The 17,447-nt window shown below is 38.3% G+C and overlaps 2 protein-coding genes across 3 annotated transcripts; both read right to left on the bottom strand.

The window, feature by feature from the left end:
- Window positions 1–397: 397 nt before the first annotated feature.
- Window positions 398–7,785, bottom strand: caiap (CARD- and ANK-containing Inflammasome Adaptor Protein). Of its 2 annotated transcripts, XM_030132567.1 has the most exons (5): window positions 7,672–7,785; window positions 3,974–5,259; window positions 2,175–2,358; window positions 1,723–1,945; window positions 398–1,642 (listed from the first exon to the last, which is right to left on the bottom strand). In XM_030132567.1, the coding sequence occupies exons 2-5, from the start codon at window positions 5,160–5,162 to the stop codon at window positions 893–895; spliced, it is 2,346 nt and encodes a 781-aa protein (XP_029988427.1). In that variant the 5' UTR covers window positions 5,163–5,259; window positions 7,672–7,785; the 3' UTR covers window positions 398–892. The 2 variants fall into 2 exon arrangements, with proteins under 2 accessions (XP_029988427.1, XP_029988428.1); XM_030132568.1 differs by lacking the exon at window positions 7,672–7,785 and having other exon boundaries at window positions 3,974–5,325.
- Window positions 7,786–10,569: 2,784 nt separating this feature from the next.
- On the bottom strand, window positions 10,570–12,628 carry jun (Jun proto-oncogene, AP-1 transcription factor subunit). Its single transcript, XM_030132569.1, is given in 3 exon segments — window positions 10,570–11,884; window positions 11,886–12,266; window positions 12,448–12,628. Coding segments are annotated over 2 exon segments (972 nt in total). The 5' UTR covers window positions 12,448–12,628; the 3' UTR covers window positions 10,570–11,293.
- Window positions 12,629–17,447: the final 4,819 nt, after the last annotated feature.

The raw sequence follows: 17,447 nt of genomic DNA on the forward strand, positions 1-17,447 counted from the left end.
TTTTGATGAAATTTTCAGGGTTTGTTGGAAATGGGCCCCCCCCGTGGGCACCCCCACCCCCGATCACCACCAAAATTTAATCATTTCTTCCCTATCCCATTTCCAACAAACCCTGAAAATTTCATCAAAATCTGTCCATAACTTTTTGAGTTATGTTGCACACTAACGGACAGACAAACAGACAAACAAACAAACAAACATACAAACAAACCCTGGCAAAAACATAACCTCCTTGGCGGAGGTAATAAGTAAACTGCTTTTTAAAGCTACTTTTATATTTTATTTATCAGTTCATCAGAACATTTGATGGCCTTGTGCAAGAACATTCCTGTATTCATAACTATGCCTTTTTTTTTAGTGTAACAATTATTGTGTCAGTAAATGCCCATAACTTCAGAAAGCTGTGTAAATGATGCCATGTAAACATCATGAATGCAAGTGGTGTCAAAAGCTATGTCAACAAAATGTCAAGAAATTCTGATGTCTAATGGATGTCCAAACTCCAAACCAGTTAAAAATGATGAAATACATAATTGTTTAGTAATAGGCTGTATTTCATGCTGAGAATCTTCTAAATTAGAGCTAATTTGTGATTCTTGCATGAGACTGGCATTGCAGAAGCTTAATTTAATCCCTTATCTCTTCTGTAAACTATTAAATAAAGGCATAAAACTCATCAAAATAAATTAAAAAGCGGCACATTGTCAGATTCAATTTGTGGCATGCATAGTAGGAAAAAAATAACCAGAAACTATTTCATACTTCACTTGAGCAACTACTGTCATTACTATGAAGCAATGTTTTGCTTTATCTGGATCCTAAATGCACGAACTTATAGATAAAAGATCTTATCCCTGTCATAATTTGAGTCTCATTTCCTGTTTATCTCACTTTACTTTATCAGAAACATCTTCCTCTTGAGTAAAGTTGCAATGCTCTCATGTTGTGGTGTGTCTCCGGTCTCTGCGATCTGCAGTGGTGTTTTTCCTACTTTGTTCGTGGCTTGCAGGTTCACTTTCTTCTGCTTTCCCATCTGGCTGCTCTGTCCCCAACCTACAAGTCTCTTCACCATCTCCAGATGACCTCCTTGTGCAGCACAATGCAGAGGCGTGTCTTTATTGTGATCTGTGGTGTTGATCTTGGCCCCGGCCTCCAGCAGCAGCACAGCCACATTATCATGGCCCTTCTCTGCTGCAGCATGAAGTGGTGTTTTCCTCCATGCATTCCTCTCCTCCAACCCTTTCTTTTTCAGTGATTGGAGGAGAAGTGAAACTATGCTGACAAACCCACCTGCTGCTGCGTAATGTAAAGGTGTGGAACCATCCATGTCTTTAGCACCTGCCTTCACTTTGTGGGACAACAGTGATGTCACAGCATCTACATTCCCCTCCATGGCTGCCAGGTGGAGGGCAGTTTTTTTGGCTTTATCAGGGGTGTCTGCATTGGCTTTAGTCGACAGTAACACGTCCACCACATGGTTTTTTCCTCTTGCAGCAGCTGCGTAGTGCAGGGCTGTCCTCCCCTGTCGGTCCACGGCTTCTAAATCTGCCTTTCTTTTAATAAGCTGGACTGCTGTTTGGTCATTTCCCTGCTGACTGGCTAAATGCAGAGGTGTTGCCCCATCTTGGTTTACTGCATTTACCTGAAGAAATGACACACGACTTTCAGTTTCCACAAACATACAGAACTTAAAAACCAGCCAACAACAACTTTGACGATTACCTTTGATCCAGCGTTTGACAGTAGGCCAACTAAATCTGACCTATTAAACACAGCTGCCAGGTGCAGAGGTGTCTGTGCTTTTGACCCTATAATGTTGGGGTCTAACCCCTTTTCTAACAGTTTTTCCACTATGGGCACACAACCACCTTGGACAGCCAGATGCAAAGCAGATGAGAGGTCAGGTAAAGCAGCATCCAGTTTAGCTTGTTTTACTGTTAGCACACTGAAATAAAAAAAAAAAAAAGAGTCACTAAGAAGAAAGGATTATGTGAATTCAGTGAATTATAACCTGCCCCACATTTACAGTCACTAGCTGTACATGTACCATTGAACATTTGATAAACACTGAACATATTGTGTTAGTTATTCATATTTCCTGAATGTGTATGAGATCATTCTGTGAGTCAGTGTGTTTTAGCAACATTTAACCATAACATAGTCAAGACAGTAACCTGAAGACTTCTGTGTGACCCAGCTCAGCCGACAACAGGACAGGAGTGTATCCTTGTTTGTCACATATGTTTACATTTGCTCCACTGTCAATCAGAGTGGTTAGCACAGCATTGCGGTTGTGTCTAACAGCTGAGAAGAGTGCAGAGTTCAGAACATCTTCACTCAAAGTTCGTCTGGTATTGTCTGTTGGTATAAATGAAACAGGGTCAATGCCACATCTGCATCCTTTTACTGCGTATTATCATTTCAAAGCTTTTTACCGACATCCCACACAATCCTTTCCAGCCTTCTGAGCATCAACAACTCATTGTTTTCGAATCATTCAAATCATTATTGGTGCTACAAAACGTTTCCACTTACATGTATTATCAGATTTAAACTGGAAAATGAAAGTCCAGATTTGTGTTATGTGAATAATTTTGGACCTCCTTGACTCATACCTGACAGGCATGTCAGTCTCCTTTCAAATGAACTGATCATCTTAGAAGTTCACATACTGCCATACAAATACTTGGTTTATATGTTAATTTCTCAATAAACACATGAACAAGTGCAGTGTTGTATAGTAACAAAGTAATAATACTTCACTACTGTACTCAAGTATGTTTTGGGAGAATTTGTACCTTACTGAGCATTCTTACCCCGCCCCTCAAAGGGGAGTCAAGGGATGTTGTTTTTAGTTCGGTTTGTTTGTTTCTTTGTTAACACTCTAGCAGCAAAACTATTGGTTGAATTCATACCAAATTTGGGTTTATCAGTTGCCAGTTACCTAGAATAGATGTGGTTACATTTTAGGAAAATTACATCAAAGTTAGAATTTTTTATGAATTTTTAAAATCTTTCTTTTTTCCCATTTACTTATAATGGACCAAATTTCAAATGTTTGTAGCAGCAAAACTAATGGTTGAATTCATACTAAATTGGGTTTATAGATTGTCAGTCACCCAGTATAGCTGTCATTACATTTTAGGAAAAGTAGGTCAAAGTTATGAATTTTATATAGCTTTTTTTCCCCCCATTTACTTATAATGGGCGAAATTTCAAATGTCTATAAAAACATCAATTTTGTTTCAATTTACTTCAAACTTGGCACATATATAGAGAAAACTGATATGCTGACATCTGCACATGCATAGACATGATAACATCAGCATCCTTCTAGTCTGATACATTTTTAATGCACAGTATGCGTTAAAGGTTACAAAAAATAAATTAAAGTAAATTTGGTGTTTTCATTGCTGAGATTACCGGTGACTGCAGCACAGTCAGGAAGCTGATTTGACCTTGGGCCTGATCGCACAATGCAAAAGTGTAGACGATGGTCCACACTCAACCTGTTGGTGATCTGTTGATCTGAGCAGTAGCATAATATTTACAATTCTGACTGCCTTTGGTTGGTATTAACATTTACTTGTACTTTTGCTTTCATTACTTGAGTATATTTAATTGTAAATTACTTGATATACTTAAGCACAATAAATACTTGATACTTAAAGACTTTAATTTGAGTATTTCAGTTTCTGACTTGAACTTCTACCACAGTAATTTTTTGGTAAGGTACCTGTACTCCTACTCAAATGTGACTTTCCACTACTTTATACAACATTGAACCACTGTAATGATTTTATCTCACTTTTTAAAAATGCCGGCCTCTTTCAGTAGTACTTGTAAACATCTGATCACATTTTAGGTTGGATTTATGCAAGAAAGAAGAAAATATAGAATTCAATGACTTTTCAATGACATTAAAACCCAATAACATATTCATTACACATAATATCAAACTGAAAATACTCACCAAGCAAGAGTTTCAGGACTGATTCTTGATTGAGCTTAATGGCTTCATTCATAACATCTCTGTCCACTTTAGCCCCTGCATTTAGAAGAACGGTGAGGGTCTTGTCATGACCTCCAGCCACTGCATAAAATAAAGCTGTTTTATTTTGGTCATTTTGTGCATCAACAGCAGCCCCACTCTGTAGCAGCAGCTCAGTCAGCTTCCAGTCGTCTTCCTTGGCTGCCATGTGCAAGAACATGTCCCGTGTGCAGCTCTCACACATATCGGCCTCCTCCTTCAAAAGGACTCTCACCGTATCCAGATGCCCATTCTCTGCAGCCAGGTGAACTGGAGTTTTACCTTGCAGATCCATAGTGTACATGGGAGCTCCAGCCTGTAGGAGGGCTTTGACTATCTCAGAGTGACCCCTGCTGGCTGCTCTGTGAAGAGCTGTCTGGTTGTTTTCATCCTGCAGATCCAGAGAGGCTCCTCTTTGATGTAAAACCTCCACTATGGACAGGTGGCCATTCTCAGCGGCAACATGCAACAGTGTCTCCATAGAAGAATTGACACTGTTGACATCAATATCATTTAGCAGCTCCTCCAGCAAATTCAACTCCCCTTTGGAAACGATTGCGTGAATGTCATTTTCTGATTTTGTTTGAACTAGTTTTGTCTCATCAGGTTTTAGAAGTGGGAATGAGGATTTTTCTTCTCTCTTTTTAATGTCTGATCCTTTAGTTTCTTTTATAACAAAAGAATGACGGGTCCTCTGAGCGCCCATTCTGTAATTTGTAATTGTCATTGTCGCCTCTTGCTCCCTCTCCAGTAAATATCCAATCAGCTGTCTCCTTGTGTCTCGAATACGTTCATTTACATTTCCCAAATAAGTTTTGATCTGCTGATACAGATCAGGTTCGGCCAACATTAGACAAGGGTGGAAAAAGATCCGGCAGGCCCTTTCACCTCTGGCCTCCAGCATGTCCAGGACCCTGGAATTCTGATCTTTACGACCTCTGATGGTTAAAACAATAGATCTCTTCATTGCTGTCAGGACCCCCTCAGTGACAAGGAGATCTAGTATATCCTCAGTGTGTGAAATCCCATAAACCAGGTCTTTTCTCTTGGTCTGGATCACATCTATAGCATAAGGATTAATAAAGTTAGATGTCGCTGCAGCAGTTTGAGAATCCTTGAGTATAGTGATCATTTTACACTACGTTCTTCAGTTCATATGATCAGCAAGTAATTGTTCTCCTGTGGTTGTGTGTGTTTCTCATCCCATATTGCTAGGTGAAACTCCTCCCCTAGAGACAAAATACAGACAACACTTCAAACTACAATTGCAAGGTCATGTAAACAACTAACACAGCCAGCCAAGTGCACTGTGTTGCACTATAGTGTTGTAAGGATTATGACTGTAGTAACATCCAGAATGGAGTATTATGATTAATTAAAGGAAAATAAAGATATTTTAATTAAATTCAATTTTATTTGTAGAACCCTATATCACAAAAAGTTGCCTCACAGGGATTTACACAATTAGTTGGATGTGAAAACAAACAACAGTCAAATGAACAGCAGATGAAGGACCCTTCTTCTTGGCAAAGAAAAACTCCAAAAACCCAATGAGAAAAGAGAAACCTGAGGGAGAACCACAGTGAAGGACAGACCCACTCCCATGGACAGACAGGCTATAGATGCACCAGGACTGATGGATGTCCATTTACTGATGTGGTTCCAGTCTGTAAGGATGCAGTAGGGTGGGGGCACATGGGGGGGTCCATCTCAGATCCTGTCGTCATTGGGCCCCAGGTGGCTACAACTGAAACAGTAGCCACTCCCCCAGAGGGGAGTGGGAAAAAAGGACCCTGGGTGAATAGTGATGAACAGACTAAGTAAACTAAATTTTGGAAATTATAAGTACAGACAAAAGTGGTCTGTAGTACCAGAAACAGGTGATAGGACTCAGTGCACTGTACTTCCCCCAGCATTATAGCTCCTAGGGCATCTTAGACAGAACTGTGGGTTCAGTCTGTTTTAACTATCCTGACCATAAGCCTTTTCAAAGAGGAACGTTTTCAGTCTAATCTTAAATGTAAAGACTGTGTCAGCCTGTTTAATATTAGCTGGAAGCTGATTCCATATGACAGGAGCTGAGTAACTAAAGGCTCTAGCTCCTACTGTACTTTTAGAGACCCCAGGAACTACCAGTAGACCTGCATTCTGAGAGCAAAGTGTTCTGTTGGGATGGTACGGTACAAGATAAGACAAGATAAGATAAGATAAGATAAGATAAGATAAGATAAGAGTTAACAGCAGCATAAAAACATACACATACACGTACAACAAACAGTCAAATAAATTGAATAAAAAAGTGTTTAAAAAGGAGAGTGCAAATATGGTTTGTTATGATGTAGTGCAATGGTTATAAATATAGAAAAAAGAAATAAAAAAAAGTATACATACATACATATATATATATACATATATATATATATACACATATATATACATACATACATATATATATATATATATATATATATATATATATATATATATATATATATATATATATATATATATATATATATATATATATATATATATGGATTTGAATATATACAACATAGATGGAATGGAGGGAGGGTTGTTATTACACCACATGTGTGGTGATCTACTGGAAGCAGGACTGATTGTGGAGTCTGACAGCAGGGGGAAGGAAGCCAGAGCATCTTTGAGATTCAATATTCTCATATTCTATATATCTTTGAGATTTTATTTGGGGTTTGCAGCTTGAAAAATGTATTTGCCATTTTCAGTACTGGTCTATCACTTGGGTTTCATAACATTACACATGCACATATCTGAGCATTAATTATAGGGGTTATGTCACATTTCCCTGTCTTTACCCTCTTGCTGCTTTGTGCTGTTTTTTTTTTTTTTTTTAGACATTTCGTTAATCTTTACTCTTTTAGCAGATGTAATTTCCAATATTCCTATACTCACCCTTCACATTTAGCACTGTCATGCATCTGAAGTTTGTTATAAGAATACATTGTCTCAGTAGAATCAAAGTAGAATAGTTTGTTAAACCATTTCCATTTTGGAAACAATGTATGCACAATTTATATGATAAACATGCATTGTTTATATGTATTTAATCACAAAGCTAAAAACAAAACTTGTGAAATGCTTCTCACATGTGACATAAACAGAGGCGGTTCATCTCAAGTCATTTATTTGTGTCTTATGTTCCTCATATAGTCTTCTACCTCAAAGCTGAAAGAACTATCCAGATTCTTCACTTACTTCAGTGTAGACATACCAGTACATCACTCTCATACTTAATGTACAGTTTATGTAATTATATGCAGCAGACCACCTCTGGACAGCATTAAATCCATCTGCATATTGATCACTGAACCATCATTTTATTTTTTCATCTGAAAATTATAACCTACAGGTTCTACAGGCTTCAGTGTACTGGAATAATCTAGAATAAACTGCACAATATTCCCCATTAAAATTCAAATGTAAAAAAGTTTTCTGTTTAGTTTAAACTTATTATAAATTGATGATAAGACCTCATATGTAACAGGCTACAATGTGGCTCTGAAATGAACCCATATTTCAACATAGATTCATAAAGACTGTGATATTTTTTTTCTTCAAACACACACGAAGCTACATGGGGTGATTTCTTATTTATTTACTTGTTTCCGGTTTTTTCCAGTTGGTTTTTATCCTTGGTGAAGTAGATCCAGTGTCTTATTTCATTGGATAACTTCTTGGGACTCACCTTGCAACGCGGGGATTACAGAACACAGCCGACTCACTTCCCGTAATACCCGCCCACTGCGTCGTGACGTACATCTTCCGAGTGTTCCCTGTCCTTATATGGCAACGAAGGACACCGTTTTCCGGAATGATGTCATGATGCCCCCCCCCCCCCCCCCCCCAGGTCTGGGAACCCGGAGCAGGTTAAAGTAAGAAGAAGGGTAAGGTTATAAGGAGCTTTCCTAAATAATAATGAAAAACATATTCGGACAATAATGTCCCTGAACAAAAATAAAATAAAATAAAATAAAATGAAAGAATCAATAATCAATCAGTGATCAGAACAACATTAAAACTGGTTTATGATAAACGTTATAGGGGATGCATTTAGGCAAAAAAGTGCATAATAGTGTGATAATCGATGCTACGCACAGTTTTCTATTCTATTCTATTCTATTCTATTCTATTCTATTCTATTCTATTCTATTCTGTTGTTAGGGTTAGGGTTTCAGGAAAAAAAAAAAAAAAAATCACGGCATAAAACTGTCCAATAACAGTAAAAGGCTACAATACTACACACTTTTTTTTTTTTTTTTATTCTATTCTATTCTATTGTTAGGGTTAGGGTTTCAGGAAAAAAAAAAAAAAAAAAAAAAATAAAATAAAATAAAATATATATATATATATATATATATATATATATATATATATATATATATATATATATATATATATATATATACACATTATGTTTGTATTGTGTTGTTCTTAGCTCACTTAACACCCTGTGTTTTCACTAGTTTTATTTACTTATTTAATTCCTTGTTTTATGTTTGGTGTACGGCACTTTGGCCAGCTGTAAAGTTCTTAAAGTGCTTTATAAATAAAGTTGATATGATATGATATATATATATATATATATATATATATATATATATATATATATATATATATGATATATATATATATATATATATATATATATATATATATATATATATATATATATATATATATATATATATATCTCACAGCATAAAACTGCCTAATAACAGTAACAGGCTACAATACTATACACTTTTTTTTTTTTTTTTTTTTTACTCTATTCTATTCTATTCTATTCTATTCTATTCTATTCTATTCTATTGTTAGGGTTAGGGTTTCAGGGGAAAAAAAATCACAGCATAAAAAAGCCCAATAACAGTAGGTAATAGGCAACTATACTACGCACTTTTTTTTTTTTTATTGTATTGCATTGTATTGTATTGTATTGTGTTGTATTTTATTCTACATTGTCTCTAAATTCAGTACCAGTTTTCTGTGGGCTTTAACAGGAGTATGATGTGAGCCAAAATACAAACTTGGAAGAAGTAAAAGAAAATAGACTATAAATAAATTAAATTCTTGACTGATCTGACAAAGTAAAAACATACAAACACAAATGGATTAACTGTTACATTCGCATCTAATACATTATTGTGCAAAATGTATTGCAAGTGTAATTTACTTGTCACAAGTTGATAAAATGGTTATTCTACATCTATTCAAACTACAAATATCCAACAACCTTCCTTAGATTATTTGTGTCTTGATATAATCACAGATATTGCTCAAATTGTGCTCAAAACTAAACCTGTTGAGGCAGTTTATCCGTCAAACACTAACACGGTCTCTGGCGCCATCTAGTGGTCTAGTACAAGCAGCACATACAGGTATCCCATGAGTGTTAGAGGCAGAGAACGGTGAGTTCAGCTGTGTCATAACTGACTTGTCCCACCACTGTCACCTTTGAGCCATGGAGCAGAAAATGAAAAGCGTTTATGTTTGGTGGATTTACTGCGTGAATTAAGAGGAAATGGCCCAACTTTCAGTTTAATACTGAAATAATGTCTGACTGTTACTTATCTACTGTTCATACTGCACATTTATAAATATATGTATATATATATATATATATATATATATATATATATATATATATATATATATATATATATATATATATATATATATATACATACACACGCTGTACATATCATAGTGTGTTGATAGTTTATCTTGAGTATTTAACTTTGCACCTTAGCCGAAAACTACCTGCCTAAAATTTGTTATGTGTACACATATGACAATAAACATTTTTAAATCTTGAATTTTAATCTGTAAAGTTAGACATCAACATTTTAAAAGTATGGAGTTCATAATTATACTTTTAAGATGATCTTCTGGGACAGGGCTGACAGTATCAGTGTCAGCTGTATGACTATGCTTAAACTGTTCCTTACAGAATCCCCCAACTCATCAAAGTATGGTGTATTTAAATGTGCACCAGTATTGCATTACTTTTACACTCTGTGCAATTACTAACCCAGTTGTGATGATTCAGTTTGTTTCATCAGTAAAATTTCACACATTGGGGTTTTCTTTATTTACCACAGGACGTGCAGAAATAATGAATAACTAGATGGCTACAAGTTATGTTTTGTCCTGTTCTGTGTGAAATTTGTAACACTGTCATGTTTATGGGTCACAGGATTTGTCCCTATAGGTTTTTTCTGGATTATCCTCTCTTCAGGTAGATTGTGCACATTGAGCTGAGACATAACGTTTGGATCTCCCTCTCATTTACACAATTGGCCTTTTCAGTAAGTGAGCTTGGTCTGTCAGCTGAAACACGATCACTTAACCTGGATCAATACAAGCACTAATGGAATTTACCTTGAGGTACTGGGAACTAGCAGCTCTTGCAACATGTTGCAACATGTTTTATTGTGTGAGCTCCTGACATGGCACACCCACTTTTTCTGTCATACTCTTACAAGAACACAGAGACAATGTTGCTTCATTTTATGTAGTTTATTTCCTTAAATATCAATAAGTTTCTGAAGTGCTCAGAAAACAAACATAAAAAATTATACAGTATTCTTATTACAAATGGTAAACATAAGTACTCCAAGTTGATCTTATATACATATAACAATGAGTGAAACCCCATTAAAGAACTTTAGAAAAAAAACAAGTAAATCTTGAAGCTTTTCTAACTTAACTTCTTACAATTAAGAAAAAGTACATTGTACTGTAAATCAGAAGTCAGGCAGCTTTTGATACAACTTTTCGGCCGTGTAGAGTGGGCCAACACACCCAAGTAGTTTGGGCTGAGGCCGTTATGGCTATACAGCAAGAAAAGTCTCTATTGCAGGTTCTTAAATCCTCTAATACTGAAAGTGTCTTTGATGTTCATGATAAGGTCCATGCAGAGCTGGGTGTAAATTAAGAAAAATTCAGTTCTGTCCAGTTCTGTGAAAACAGCGCGACACAGAAACAGAGAGATATCCTGCTTGTTACCATGCCCCCTCTGGTTCATGGTCACTGTCCCTGTCCGAGCCCCTCTCTGGGACGCACCACCGGAGAGCGCGGTGCACTCTCCAACTTAAGTGCGGGCCCCGGTCCTGCCAGTGTCACGCTACATCATCCCAAATCCCGTCACGATTTTGGGAGATACAGCCTCTCACTATCACAGGAAGCGTTTGGTTCAACTACAGTCTGTGCTTCTCCGCCACCTCAGAAGGTCTGGAGCTGCTGCGTTAACATGAGCTGACAGCCGCTGTTGACGTGGTTCATCACCTTCTGCTTCAGCTGGGCCACCTGCTCCCGCAGCATGTTGGCGGTGGACGCCAGCTCGGAGTTTTGGGACTTGAGGGTCTTCACTTTATCCTCCAGCCTTGAGATCCTCTCCAGCTTCCTCTTCCGGCATTTGGATGCGGCGATGCGGTTCCTCATCCGCTTTCTCTCAGCCTTGATGCGCTCCTGGCTCTCCATGTCAATCGGGGAGAGAGGAGGGGTCTCACCCGGCATCTCCGGCACGGTCTGGGGCTCCTCTTTGAGCACCGTGAGCCGCTGGAGCTGGGCGGAGGTGGTCTGCCCGTAGATGGGCAACTGAGGCGGGGCAGCGGGGAAGGACATAGTCGGGGCTGAGGTGGTGTAATTCGGTGCGGACACGGTGCTGATGGCGGGGTTGAAGGTGTTCAGGTCCTCGTACACCGGTGAGTCGGAGCGCATGGCCGCGTTGTTATTGAAAACAGTGGCACCGGCAACAGATGAGACCGGCGGCAGGGCAGTGTTGACACTGGTCTGGGGGGCCGAGCTGACACTCACAGTTGGTCGTGGCCGGCATGTGCTGGTGGTGAAGCTCGGCCAAGGCGCGGACGAACCCCTCGGCGAAGCCCTCCTGCTCGTCGGTGACATTCTTGGGGCACAGGAACTGGGTGGGGGTCGGCGTGGTGGTGATGAGTCCGTTACTGGACTGGATGATGAGCCGCTCCAGCTCCGGGGAGGCCAGCTTCAGTAAGCCCACGTCTGGGGAGGTGAGGATGTCGCTGGCTTTGGCCCGGAGGTGTGGTTTCAGAGTGCCCGTCGGGTCGGAGAGGTTCAGTGTCATGTTGTGTTTCAGCGCTTTGGGGTTGCTGTATCCGAAGCCGGCGTTGTCGTGCTGGGAGAAAGCGTTGAGTGAGTCGTCATAAAAAGTAGTTTCCATCTTGGTATACATAGAAGAAAAAAACAAAACCAATGAGGCTACAAAGTCTTCTATAAAATAACTTTTCGTCCCCCCTTCTCTTCTTCCTGGTTTATCAGCTGAGGTTTCCAAACGTCCTCTCTGTGCGTAAAACTTCCAAACTTTGAATGCGCACTTTCTTGACACAGGAATCAGGACTTACTTCTTTCTGTCAGCGGCGGACGGTAGTTCAGTGCTGGGTAGTTCGGGTCAGAAAACTTAAGCCAAAGTATCCCGATTTATACTCAGTCCGAGTTTCTCTAAGTTTACTTGTCAAGCACCCGGTACGTGTGCGGTGCCTGCTCTGCCTGGATGTGTATACACTGTGAGCCGTACAGCGTGGAGGCTAACCTTATCTGCTGCCGCTGCCTCTCCAAAAATAGCCATGATGTCATGACGGGGCTCTCCCATTGGCTGGAGGGCGTGTCGCGGGGCGGGGTCCGTTGCTCCGATAAGGCGCGTTGCCTAGACGACCACCCAGAAGATTCTTAATCTCGCGGTGGATTGTGGGATGAGGTAATGCTGTAAGGAGAGCGTAAGCGCGGTGCATTGTGGGATGACGTATTGTTTTTGAATATCTGGTTACCCGCTTTACTGTCAGTGGCGGGACAGCCAGCGTTGAGGACAACAGCTCCGGGTCCGTGTCTCCTCTCACGGACCGCTCTGTGGAGAACAGCTGTACCAAACATGTGCTTTCTGTCAGTAGGATAGTTGTGGTGTTATTTACACTTATTCTGTTCTATTCGACTTTCTGTGCGCACATAGAGGCGCAACAGCCTTATGAAGTAGCCTGTACTGGGACCAAAGCTTGACGCCAAGGACAAAATATCGAAATACACAATAAATAAATAATAAATAAAACCTTTTCTCTTCTCCAAAACACTTCTACCGAAATTAAAAGCGTGTTTTATTGCCATGAAAATTTCAGGAAACACTTTTCTTTTCTACTGCTATAACTAATAATCTAATATATATCTTATATACTATAGTACCATATTGTAATCTATAGATGAGAGTTTCAGGAATTATAAAGCTACTCAACCTATTGAGACAACACATTTCTCTATTCTATTCTATTCTATTCTATTCTATTCTATTCTATTCTATTCTATTCTATTCTATTCTATTCTATGCTTTCTTGATTGTGTATATCTTGTTTTTGCATTTCTTTGCTCTTGTGTGCTTGTACTTTTGCTGCTGTAAACCTGGAATTTCCCCTTGTGAGATTCTATTCTATTCTATTCTATTCTATTCTATTCTATTCTATTCTATTCTATTCTATTCTATTCTATTCCATCTAAACTTAGAACCATCCTTCTGTGGGTTTTATAACTGGAGACAGTTGTGAGCTAAAATACAAACCTGGAAGAAGTAAAAGAAAATAGACTATATAAAAACAAACTAAATTCTTTCCACTTTTCTTTTTCTACTGTCATTTTGGTTCTTCGTCTGGGATAGCATGGTGGTCTCTGGTTGGTGGTCTCCCTATAAATTGTAGACACACAAAATAGGCTACTCCCCACACTTGTTTTTTGGCTATGCAGAGGGAATTTGACACATGGGCAGGGTAAAACAAACCCAGGTATATTTATGAAAAGATGTATTAAACTTAATAATTCTACTAATAGTGCATAAACAGTGTCATGTGGCTAAAAAGCTGCCCTTCCTTAGTCATGCACTTATACGTGGTACCAGTAGTCTTTCCATGTGGATGTTAATTCTGGTTTTAGGAGACATATTTAATAGACCTTTTTGCCGTGCACTGCATACAGTACACTACATTTCTTCAATGCTACACTTAAGACGTTTTAGTCTTTTTGCAACTACAAATTACTAAAAAGATAGATCTAAAGATGTCTGTTCATCCTAATAAAATGTGAGTCTACATTTCCTTTTATGTCAGGGGGTGTAATTAGTGTAGTGCAGTCCATTGTCCCCTGCCCCTTGGTCAGAAATCACCACTGGTTTAATGGCAGGAGGTTAACTGGTGTGTCTTACGTGTTCCCCTCTAGTTCTGCACACTCTCACCGTCTGGGTCATTTTTTGCCCTGCCAGCTTTACTGCCCGATATCCCCAGTACACCACGTCTAAATATGTCCCCCTTGTGTGACAAGTAAATCAGTCCCTTGGCGCTGGCTGGCTCAAAGAGGCACCTAAGGAGGATGAACTGGATCATAAAACACCACCACAGTCTGACTTTTTATGGCCGCTAATGTTGTCTTTATGTACTGTTGTATATGTCAAACTGTGGTGATCAATAGAGTCAGATATAATCTGATCTAATTGGTTGACTTAACTGATCCTGTGCAGTTTCCTTTTTGATTTAAATGCTTTTGAGAAGATGACACTTGGGAAAAGTTAAGGTGGGTCTTAACTCATCTTCCTGCGACTAACATGGCACGACAAGCAGTATCTCATCTCCCCCTTCACTTATCTGTAGATGAAGGTTAACACATGGCTATGGGAGCAGTCTTTGTTATAATATCTGTAATATAATATCAGTCTGTGTCGGTTTTTCTTCATTTACTTTCTTTTTTTCCATCACTGGAGGGATGACATGAGTTTAAGGGAAAAAGAAAGAATGACAAGTTGCCCAGGTGTTTGCTCACACTCAGTGGTCTACTGGCATATTTTAAAATATTTATCTCCCCTGGTTCATTCATTTATTCATAATGCTTTTCTTTTGAATTAAAGTACATGAAATAATTATAAGTAGGTGGTCTCGTACCCCCCCACCTATCAGCAGGGATCCTCATGTGTAGTATGACTTCACCCATTGTCCCAAATAGATGAATGGTAATAATAAAACATGTGATAGAATTCAGAGATATCTTGCATTTCTATTAAAGTGCATTAAATCCCATGGTAACAGTCAGATCCTTGGTATATACACATGTTTAAATGGTGTTTAATACAGAACCCTTAAATGTTTCAATATGGCAAGAGCTCTGACTGAACCGGGTCTGCTTTTCTTTCCTGGTCGCCATGTGTACAGTTATAAAAGGGTAACCACAGCATGTAGGTTGCCAAAGTAATTTTCTGTGTAGGAATGTATGGGAAAATCAGGAGGAACCCCATGGCTGCTTTGGCTCAGGACCTGGACATTTGGCCACATGTGGACTGTCCTATCATACTGTACATTGATATGGTAAATAACATAAATCACAACTTATGAAATTAAATAAATGATTAAATGGTTTTATTAAATTTTAAATATTATTATTTATACCCACAACTTGATCAGCAGACATTTTTCTATTGTAGCTGAGGCTTTTCAGAATACTTTCAGGATAATACTTCTAATTAAGTATTATTATTATTATTATTATTATTATTATTATTATTATTATTATTTTATTCACGTTTTATCTATTTTTCTGTATTTTTATTTATTTATTTTTTATCTATTCTTGTATTTTACTCTGTTATTTTGGTTTTTATTTATTTTTCTGTACAGCACTTTGGTCCACTGTGGTTGTTTTAAAGTCCTTTACAAATAAAGTTGGATTGGATTCGATAATACATGAGCAAAGTAGAATAACAAATTACCAGGATACTACTCTGTACTCCATGTAGATTAAACTAAAACTGAAACCGTTCATGAGAGAGGAATAAATCTAGACAAAATAAGTGTCGTTTACAGCTGCACATATTCTTAAGTGCACAGTTGTAACATATCTCAAAAAAAACCCAAACAAACAATAGAAAGACAGATTTTCTTAACAGTCAGGTAAAGAAAACTGGAAGAAGTAAAAACTGCAGAAACAAAAGTAAGATTATTTTGCCCTATGTTTAAACCAAATTGGTTCATATGAACTGTTAAAGCTTTATTAAAAATGTCTAATACATGGTTTTTAATACATGAATGAGTAGCATCCTGATTTGCTTGTATGTCTTGACCTTTAAACTTTGCTTCTTCTCTCTGAACATTTCTATTTCCTTTCTTCATTCACTCCCTCCTTTATGAATTTACTTCTACACTTCCCTGCTCTACTTGATTCCAAATCTCCCCACTCATATCCCCTACACACTTTGCCTTCCCCTTATCTGTCTCCTCCTTTCTCTTTCTATTTCGTTCCTCTCACTCTCATCTTATGCCTATCAGTGACTGTGCAGGCTGCAGGATTTCCCCTGTGATGGAAACAGGCTGTGGCCCAATTGTATTGTTTCAGGAGTTCTTGTCAGAAAAATCTCAGAGTGCTCTCTATGTTTGTGTTGGTATGGTTAAACGATAAACCAGTGCACCGGCCAAAACCCTGCGTAATACAAAGGACAAGCAAGTGTAAAGCCACTGAAAAAAACCTTTTGGTTTTACGTCAAAGTGAAGATCCCCGGAGGGTTTCAGGGAGAGACAGACTGCTGACGCTTTTGAGAACTATTGTTGTTTCAGCTGTTATTTAAAGTCGAAAACCAGCAGACTGTGTAGATTGTTGCACTGGTCTGTAAGCAGGCCTTGCATGTTCAGCTGTGTATGTATTTACATGTGTGTCTGCTTTAATACTGCAAGTGTAAATGTATATGTACACATGCAAGGGAAAAAAAGGTATCATTAGATGAAAATTTAGAATATTAGGAACCATCAGCAATGGAGGGAGACATGAGAGGAAAGTGGAGAGATTTATCTGGCTTTAAGTAGAAAACACTGCCAATAGTTGGATTTATCTTTCATGACACAAGCCACTAACATTTGACTTTCAGTGCACTTTTCAGTGTCAGACTATGCAGCTTTTATAAACCTTGTTAACCTTTACATCCTTCTACTCCTCATCTGTGTCTTGTCCAAATGTTCTATTCCCCCATATTGGATCCTTTTTTTAATCTTCATTACCCGAATTATAGGTAGCCTATACACACGTCCTTTCACACAAAGACACACACTTTACACATTAATAAGACACTGTGGCAGCCATTTTTATAATGAAAAAGAAAAGACGCAACTAAATGACAAAGTCCCTCTTTCCCTCCCTGATTTACGATGGAGTGTAAAGGCAAGACTCATTGAGTTGGATTATTATGTGCTACACACACCAACACACAGACACACAAAATTTCATTGAGTGATGTCTCATTGTTCCGTCCTTCACCAAGTGTAGAATGAGTGTTTGATGCCCGTCTTCGACAGTTTTTTTTTTTTTTTTCCCAGGCGCTGTTTTAATTAATTTG

This window comes from Sphaeramia orbicularis, chromosome 4 (assembly GCF_902148855.1).
Source record: "Sphaeramia orbicularis chromosome 4, fSphaOr1.1, whole genome shotgun sequence".
In the NCBI taxonomy this organism is placed as follows: Eukaryota; Metazoa; Chordata; class Actinopteri; order Kurtiformes; family Apogonidae; genus Sphaeramia; species Sphaeramia orbicularis.